Here is a 9,641-nt window from a genome sequence, read left to right on the forward strand (position 1 = left end):
TGGATTGTTATAATGATGTTCCAGAAGATGATGACATGATTGTCATTGAATAAATGAGTAAATTCTTGATATTGTAGGATTCACAGTTTGTATGGTTTGTGTTGACAACTACCGTACTACTGTACCGTATACAGGTAATAAATTTCCTTTATTTTCATTTAACAATAAATGTGTACCGTATTCTTCTTCATGGAAAAATAAGACATCCCCTGAAAATAAGACCTAGCGCATCTTTAGGAGCAAAAATTAATATAAGACACTGTCTTATTTTCGGGGAAACAGTATATATCTATATCTATGTATATATCTATATCTCTCTCTATATATAGATATGTATTTATATATATATAGATAGATAGATAGATATAGATATCTATATCTACCTATCTATCTATATATATATATACACACATAATAAAAGGCTAATATGCAAATCAACTGAACAGCAGAATGACCGGTTGCTATGATGCATACTGACCACCAGGGGGCAGACGCTCAATGCAGGAGCTAGCCCCTGGTGGTCAGTGCTCTCCCACAGGGGTAGAGCTACTCAATCAGAAGCTGAGCTCACGGTTGGTGAGTGCACTGGCAGTGGCAAGAGCCTCTCCTTCCTCCACAGCTGTTGGACATCCCCTGAGGGCTCTGGGACTGCAAGAGGGCTCAGGCTGGGCGGAGGGAACCTCCTCCTTTGAGTTCATGAATTTCGTACACCAGGGTCTAGAGCAGGGGTCTTCAAACTACGGCCCGCGGGCCACATGCGGCCCGCAGAGGAGTCTGATCCGGCCCGCCAGGTTTTTTGGGCAGTGAGCGCAGCCGAGGTGTTACAGTAGGAATTAGTAGTTCATATAGTCCGGCCCTCCAGCTCTCTGAGGGACCGTGATCTGGCCCCCAATTTAAAAAGTTTGAGGACCCCTGGTCTAGAGTGTGTGTGTGTGTGTGTGTGTGTGTGTGTGTGTGTGTATTCATGATTGATTAAAAAAAGAGAAAAAGAGAGGGCCCAAATATATAAAATCAGAAATGAAAGTGAAGACAACTGACCCTACAGAAATACAGAGGATTATAAAGGAATACCACAAACAACTCTATGCCAACAAATTGGAAAACTAAAAGAAGTAGATAAATCCTCAGAAACAAAATCTTGCAAGACTAACTCAAGAAGAAACAAAATCTGAACAGGTTCATAACTACATTGTTCAAATTTCCATATTACACAAAGCAATTATAGATTCAATGCACTCTCTATCAAAATACAATGGCATCTTGCACAGAACTAAAACAAATAATCTAAAATTTATATAGAACCACAAAAGACCCTGAATAGCCAAAGCAATCTTGAGGGGAAAATAGTTGGAGGTATCACACTACCTGATTTTAAACTATGTTACAAGGCTATCAGTAATCAAAATAGCATGAAAACATAGACACAAAGATCAATGAAACTGAGCCCAGAAATAAATCCATGCCCCTATGGTCAATAAATCTCAGATAAAGGAGGCAAGAATATATAATGGGGTAAAGACCATCTCTTCAATCAATGGTGCTGGCAAAAGTGAATATATACATGAAAAAAAAAAAAAAAAAAAAAACCACAAAAATGAAGCTAGACCATTTTATCACACCATTTACAAGAATAAACTCAAAATGGATTAAAGACTTACATCTACAACCTGAAACCATAAAACTCCTAGAAGAAAATGTAGTCATTGCTCTTAGCAATATTTTTCTGGATATGTCTCCTTGGGCAAGGTAAACAAAAGAAAAAATTAATAAATGGTTCTACATCAAACTAAAGAGTTTTTGCACAGCAAAGAAAACCATCAATAAAACAAAAAGACAACCTACTGAATGGGAGAAGATATTTTCTAATAATACATCCGAAAAAGGGTTAGTATCCAAAACATATAAGAAATTCATATAACTTAACAGCAATAAAAAACAAATAATGGGCAGTGGACATGAATAGATATAAATAAGCATGGGTTTATTTCTGGGCTCAGTATTCAGTTATATTGATCGATGTGTCTGTTTTTATGCTTTATCTATATTCTAGCGGACTGGTGCACGAAATTGATGCAGAGGGAGGGAGAGTCCCTCAGCCCAGCCTGTACACTTTCCAATCCGGGACCCCTTGGGGAATGTCCGACTGCCAGCAGTTGGACATCTCTCTCATAATCACAATAGCTTGCCTGCCCGCCTGGTCACCCCTAACTGCCTCTGCATGCTGGCCTAATTCCCCCTTCCTGCCCTCCCCCTTCCACTGGCCTAGTCTCCCCTGCATGCCGGTCAGGTAGCCCCTAACTGCTCCCTCCTTGCAGGTCTAATCACTCCTAACTGCCCCCCTTCCCCCCGGCCTGGTTGCCTCCAACTGCCCCCTTCTGCCAGCCTGGTCGCCCCAAGCAGTCTGCTTGTTCAGTTGTTTGGTCATCCCTCACTAACCCCCCTGCCAGCCTGGTCATTATGAGGGTTAATTTGCATACTACCTCTTTATTATATAGGATTCTCTCTCTCTCTTTTTCTATCTATCTATCTATCTATCTATCTATCTATCTATCTATCTATGTAAAAGGCTAATATGCAAAGTGTCCCCTCAGAAGTTTGACCTAGAGTTCAATCACTTGCTATTATGCGTGCTGACCACCAGGAGATAGTGCAGAACGAAGGAAGGCCCCAGCTGGCAGCCAACAGCTGGCAGCTGGGGAAGGAAGTTCAAGGATAAGCCCAAGAAGAGCTCTACTGCCCATTGTTCCCCTGGTTGCAAGTCTCATGCAGTCCCTTAGAGATTAGGAGATACAGGCAGGGGGGAGGGGGGAAAAGAGGGGCAAGAGGAATGGCACGGGCATGCTTCTTGGAGGGAGAGCACACCTCGAATATTATCTTTATTTGCATATTGCTGAACTTGATTTGTTAATATTTTGCTAATGGAGATATTTATGCCCATGAGTGTTATCATTTAAATTTCTTGTGTAGTTGTATGATTTGGGTATGGGGTAATGCTACCCTCATAAAGAGTTGGGACATATTTCTTCTGCCTCACTCTTCCAAAAGGATCTGTGTAGAACTGATATTATTTCTTCCTAAAATGTTTGGTAGAATTTAGCAGTGAGACCATTGGAGCCTGAAGTAAGTTCTCATTGTGAGGTTTTTAACTTTGAATCCATTTCTTATTGAGTGAACTTTGACAGCCTGTGTCCTTTAAAGAATATTTCCATTTCATCTAAATAGTTGAAGTTATTGGCATGTGGTTGCTAACAATATTCCCTTATTACCTGTATACTGACTATAAGGTCTGCAGTGAAGTCACCTCTTTCATTTCTATTATTGGTAACTTGTGTCTTTCTCTTGATCACTTTGCTTAGAGGTAAATTAATTATATTCGTTTAAAGAATGAGCTTCAGCCTTAGCTGGTCTGGCTCAGTGGAGAGCACATTTAGCCTGTGGACTGAAGAGTCCTTGGTTGAATTCTGGTCAAGGGCATATGTGAGCTTGATCCCCAGTAGGGAGAGTGCAGGAGGCAGTCCATTATTGATTCTCTCTCATCACTGATGTTTCTATCTCTTTCTCCCTCTCCTTCCTCTCTGAAATCAATAAAAATATGTTTGTTTTTTTAAAAAGGAATAACCAACCTAGCTAGATTTGGCTCAGTGGAGAGTGTCAGCCTACAGACTGAAAGGTCCTAGGTTCGATTCCAGTCAAGGACACGGACAAGGATTGCATGCTCAATCCCTGACCCTGATCTGGGTGTGTCTAAGAGGCAACCAACTGATGTGTGTCTCTCTCACATTGATATTTCTCTCTGTCTCTCCCCGCCCCCGCCCCCCCTTCTACTCTCTCCAAAAATCAATGGAAAAATATCCTCTGGAGAGGATTAAAAAAAGAAAGGAATAATCAACTATATCAAATCTGCTAAGAAGTTAATAAGAATTAGAAAATGACCACTTTAGTCCAGCTACAATGGTTCAGTGGTTGAGCATTTACCTATGAACTAGGAGGTCATGGTTCGATTCCCAGACAGGTTGTGGGCTCATTCTCTCTCTCTCTCCCTTCCTCTCTGAAATCAATAAACATATATTTAAATAAAAGGGGAAAAAATGACACAAACTTTATCTGGCAACATGGATATTACTGGTAACTTTACAAGAGCAGTTTCAGTGAAGGGAAAAAAAAGAAGAAAATCTGAATTGAGTAGGCTGAGGAGAAAATGAAAAGCAATGAAGTGATGACAATGAGTACATACAACTCTTGTGAATTATGTTATAAACTGGAACAGAGAAGAGGTAGTAGCAAGGGGGTGATTTGGAATAAAAATGTTTATAGATCAGAGCTCCCACAGCATGCTGATGTGAATGATCCTATACAAAGGGAGAAACTGCTACTGAAAGAGCAAGAAGGAATAATAGGAAAGCAAAATGCTTGCGATGACAAGAGAGGTTGGATCCAGCCTTCAAGAGGAGTTGGCTAACCTTTAGATAAAATAATAAACAATTTACCCTTAATAAAGGAGAGAAAACAGATAGCATGAGTACACATAGAGATTAATTTGGAAGATTTTATGACTGGAAAACAAGAGACTTTTCATCTGATTCCTCCTACTTTCTCAATATAGTACAAGGCAAGATCATCAATCACAGAGGGTAGATTACAGGTTTAAGAAGAAAGAAAATGTGAATTGTCGTTTTAGAGAGGGCTTAGTAAATGTACTAAATGGTATTTCTATTTCTAAATGGAAAATTAATAAATACTTTCATAATTAGCTATTGTTAGTCATATAAAAGTAGAAATTTCAATTACCAACTGGGAGTCAGTTAAGTCAACTATAGAATATAAACTCTATAGAATTCTATTCAGTAAAACAACAAAATAGAAGTGTATGCAGGGGTGGAAAAGAATACAACCCTATCTAATAAAGAGGGAATATGCTAATTGACACTCAAGATGTCACAAAGATGGCAGCGCCCACAACCAATAAGGAGGGAATATGCTAATTGACTGCCCCACCCTCAAAGATGGTGGCGCACACGGCCTCAAGATGGTGGTGCTTAGTTCCCTCAGCCCCCCAACTGATCAGGGTCGGCCAGAGGTGCAGGCAAGCCTTGGATGGCCGCTGCCCAGCTGCCGCCCAGGGCTGCTTGAGTCTCAGGTAACCAGGGCCGACCAAGGCTTGCACTGCCGGCAGTCACAGCAGCAGAGATGTAATAGGGCATTGCCTTCCCCTGTCGCCAGGTTGCCTCCCACCCCTGAGGGCTCCAGGACTGTGAGAGGGGGCAGGCCGGGCTGAGGGACCCCCCACTCCAGTGCATGAATCTTCATGCACCAGGCCTCTAGTAATTAATAAACATTAATACAATAAAAACTCTGTGTACACCTACTTTTGCCCACCCTTGAATACCTATATATATAAAAGCCTAAGCAAGCAAGCAACCAGTCGACAGGTTGTTATGATGTATACTGACCACCAGGGGGCAGACACTCAATGCAGGAGCTACCCCCTGGTGGTCAGTGCACTCCTACAGCCAACCTCCCAGGCAGCAAACCTCCCTCGGCCCCTCTCCCAGCCATGCATTGGGCCTCTAGTATGTATATAAATAGATATGCAATGCATCACTAAATAATTATTTAATTTGTAAAATGGCATAAAATTCTATCCATGAGTTAAAATACATATGTGAGTATACTGATATATGCATACAGATGTTTTCATAAACACAGAAAAAAGCCTGGGATAAATATATAACAAACTCTTGAGAGGGGTAGATATTGAGAGAGGCACCTATATATGCAACAAGAAAAACCTACACGCCAATTATGTATAAAAATTCTATGTCCTTGACAAATACCAGTAGTATAAACACCATAATTCAAAGATTCAGGCAAAGACTTTCGTCATGGTACATTTTAATGAAAAACTAAAAGCAATCTAAGAAATGTAAAAAAATTATGCAATTATTAAAAACATTCACAACTTTTCTGCCTCTGCGGCCGCCATGGCTCCCATGCTCGTGGCAAAGGGGGGCAAAAAAAAGAAGCAGGTTCTGAAGTTTACGCTGGACTGCACCCACCCTGTAGAAGATGGAACCATGGACGCTGCCAACTTTGAGCAGTTTCTTCAGGAAAGAATCAAAGTGAACGGAAAAGCTGGGAATCTCGGTGGAGGGGTTGTAACCATTGAGAGAAGCAAGAGTAAGATCACTGTAACGTCTGAGGTGCCTTTTTCCAAAAGGTATTTGAAATATCTCACCAAAAAATATCTGAAGAATAACCTACAGGACTGGTTGCGCGTAGTTGCTAACAGCAAAAAAGTATCTGTGTTACTTCCAGATAAATCAGGATGAAGAGGAGGAGGAAGATGAGGATTAAAGCTCATTTATCTGGCAAATTTTGTATGAGTTTTTGAATAAAACTTGGGAACCAAAAAAAAAAAAAAAAAAAAACATTCACAAAATGTTACGTTTTAAGGAGAAATATTTCAGACATACAAAAAAGCATAAGGATTATAAAGAGCACCCATATATCAAACACCTAGACTAAAAACATAATTTTTAATGACATGAGACTTTATGATGTTAAGTGGAAAAAAAAAACAACAATCTCAGAATACAAAATTTGAGTATAACTTCAGCTATGTAAAACAGTATGTAAAGGAGAAGAAAATACATAAAAATGTCAACAATGGTTTGGGTGCTAAGACTGTGTGTGGGTGACATTCCTATCTCTTTATACTTTGCCATGGCTAGGTTTCTACAATAAGCTGTTATCCCTTTTATAATTATAAACAATTTAGTTTAAAAGTACAAAAATTTACTAGCACCATTACCTTGGGATCATGAACAAATGTATTTCCTTTGGTTCCAGGAGGGAAATCTCCAGTACAAATATATTTTAAACATTCAATAATGGTCTAAAGAAAGAGAAAATTACATTTAGTCATAAGAGAACCACAGAAGTTAATCATACCATATTCATTATAAAAATATGATTTACCATAGAGACTATAAAGGATACAATCAGCTACAATTTGACATAAAACCTGCAGTAGAGGTATGATTAAGTATTAAAGAATAATTGCTGTAAGTTCCTAAAAAACTACACAATTAATAAAGTATAATAGCCCTAGCCGGTTTGGCTCAGTGGATATAGCATCAGCCTGTGGACTGAAAGGTCCAGGGTTGGATTCTGAAAAAGGGCACATGCCTGGGTTGCAGGCTCGATCCCCAGTAGGGGGTGTGCAGAAGGCAGCCAGTCAATGATTCTCTCTCATCATTGATGTTTCCATCTCTCCCTCTCCCTTCCTCTCTGAAATCAATCAAAGTATATTTTTTTAAAGTATAATAAAATAATTATTTGGAAAAAATTCTCCATTTCCAATTAAAATCATTTAAGCTAATTTAATAACAAAGGCTAATTAAAAAAGTATGGTCACCATAATTAATAACAATATTGTATACGGTAACTGAAATTTGCTGAACTTAAATGTTTTCACTAAAAAAGATAAATATGTGAGATGATGGATTTGTTAATTAACTACATAGGGGGAATCCTTCCACCATTAAGTATTATCAGATTACCAGATGTATACTTTAAATATCTTACAATTTTATGTGAATTATACCTTGATAAAACTGAAATTTTTAAAAAAGTAAAACAAACAAACAAACAAAAAACACGAATGCCTATTACATAGACCTTACTATGTGCCAGGTACTGAATTAACCACTTTTACCTAGAGTAACCTTTTAATTCTCACATTAATCCTAGGCTCTAGAAACTAATTTTTATCTCCATTTTACAAATGAGGAAACTAAGGCATAGAACATTTAGGTCACTCTTGCACAATCACATAAGCCACATGTGTCAAACACAAGGCCGCGGGCCAAATCCAGCCCGCCAGGCCTTGCAATGTGGCCCGCACCGCGCTGTCATCACTGCACTCCGCTGTCAGTTTATGACATTGTCATTTTATGAGTGTTCAGTAAACCATTCGGCCCGCGATTTAGGCTGGATTTTAGATTTTGGCCCCTTCTCTGATTGAGTTCGACACCCCTAACATAAGCTAATAAATGTTGAAGCAAAAAAATTGTATTCAGGCAGCCACTGCTCATAAACACTATACTAGTCTCCTTTACAGTAGATCACTTAACACAATGCTAGCTACATAAAAGGCATTCAACAAATATAACATTTTTGCATAAAAGTAGACAGGAGTCAGACATTCAGTTCTCAACGCTAAACCTTACCTTTCTCTACGCTTTTAACAGAACCTCATTTACTCTTCTCCCTGTTACCCTCTGCTTGTTCTCAAGCCATCCTTCCACAACACAATCCAGCCTTTTGGCTATACTTTTCCCATAACCGCTTGCCAATCCAGGGCCCAACCTAAATTTTTAAATAGCCCCAGAAGTGTTTTTAAAAAACACAGTAAATAAGTTGTGCTCAAACTTATTGACTCGGTAGGAGCATCCAACAACAAAATACAGGCGTACCCGAAGATACTGCGGGGCTGGTTCCAGACCACTGCAATAAAGCAAGTCAATTTTGTTTTTGCTGGGTTTGCCTTAAATTTAAAAAACCACACACAACACGCAGCTCCTGTGGAGAGCAATAAACCACGCACAGAAAAGGAGGTATGCCAGCAGTTTTCCAATTTAATTAAGCCTCAGTGCATCTGTTTCATTTTAAAATTAAGCCATTTATTTATTTTTTTGTTAATTATACTTAAACAGTCGGCATACTTGTAAACTCACGTGTTTATATTTTATAACTTTTCATGAAGTTCCTGTGTTGAGAAAACTACGAAGGGAGTGCTATGCTTGGGAGCAAGGGGTGTCAAAAAGCACGGATACAGACAAAAAGGATGCTTGCAGGACAGAGAGAGCCCCGGGTCTCGCAGGATTCCCAGTAAACCTGGCCCCAGGCAGGCCTGCACATCCTTAGTAAGATGACTCCTAACGGCGCTGACCACGCCCCGGGGCCGGGGAGTCCCTCGGAGCGGAGGACGGGCACTTCCTGGGGCCCCACGAAGGGAGCCGCAGGGCCGCCTCTCGTTCGTTCCCAATCAGCATTCTGCGCCCCCGGTATTTTTTTCCTCCGTTTCTGGACCCGTAAACGGAAGGGGGCTACTCCGCACTTACCGTCTTCCCTGCCCCATTGGGTCCAACCAAAATTGTGAGGGGAGTGAAGAAAGTGATAATTTGCTTATCTTTGTCCTCTATTCCAAAACTCCGCACGCCCAGAATGCTCATCTTTTCGATCCGGGACATGTTTGCAAACGTTTACTTCAACATCAGCGCGATTTAGCGGAGGTGAGGCAAGCAGCGCGGCGAACGCGGGCCGGCAGCTCCCGCAGGGAGCGAAGGCTCAGGCTGGAAGCCCTTCCTCCCACACCGGCCTTCTTCCCGGCTGGCGGGCCAGAGCGGGGGAGAGTCGCCCAGGGACGCCCGGAGAGACACAGAACGCCGGCCACGGGACCCCGCGGCCGTGCCCGCTCACAGATTCCCGCCTCTGCGGCCCCGCGGGTCACGTGAGCGGCCGCGGCCCACGCGCCTTTACGCCGCGGGCCGGGGGCACGCTGGGAACGCGCCGGCCCGCGCTGCGCGCGCAGCTCCGGCTTCCGGGAGCGGCACGGACCTGGAGGTGTGGGTGCTGCG

At 41.4% G+C, this 9,641-nt stretch overlaps 2 protein-coding genes across 5 annotated transcripts in view; one reads left to right on the forward strand and one right to left on the reverse strand.

Moving 5' to 3' along the window:
* Positions 1-9,641, reverse strand: part of RAD50 (RAD50 double strand break repair protein) — a 103,355-nt gene that overhangs the window by 53,844 nt on the left and 39,870 nt on the right. Inside the window, exons 1-2 of one of the 4 annotated variants that reach the window (XM_084886557.1) lie at positions 9,126-9,605; positions 6,812-6,895 (exon numbers count right to left, since the gene is read on the reverse strand). In XM_084886557.1, the coding sequence (XP_084742683.1) occupies positions 6,812-6,895; positions 9,126-9,254 (213 nt within the window). In that variant the 5' untranslated portion in view covers positions 9,255-9,605. Of the gene's footprint in view, positions 1-6,811; positions 6,896-8,738; positions 8,759-9,125; positions 9,606-9,641 lie in introns of those variants that run through there. The other 3 variants (XM_084886558.1, XM_084886560.1, XM_084886559.1) reach the window with 3 other exon arrangements.
* LOC311624003 (large ribosomal subunit protein eL22-like) lies at positions 5,982-6,387 on the forward strand (the record flags this gene model as incomplete). The annotated part of the gene is made up of 1 exon (XM_084886761.1): positions 5,982-6,387. The coding sequence occupies one exon, from the start codon at positions 5,982-5,984 to the stop codon at positions 6,327-6,329; it is 348 nt and encodes a 115-aa protein (XP_084742887.1). The 3' UTR covers positions 6,330-6,387.

This window comes from Pipistrellus hanaki (assembly GCF_964339955.1).
Source record: "Pipistrellus hanaki genome assembly, chromosome: 5".
In the NCBI taxonomy this organism is placed as follows: domain Eukaryota; kingdom Metazoa; phylum Chordata; class Mammalia; order Chiroptera; family Vespertilionidae; genus Pipistrellus; species Pipistrellus hanaki.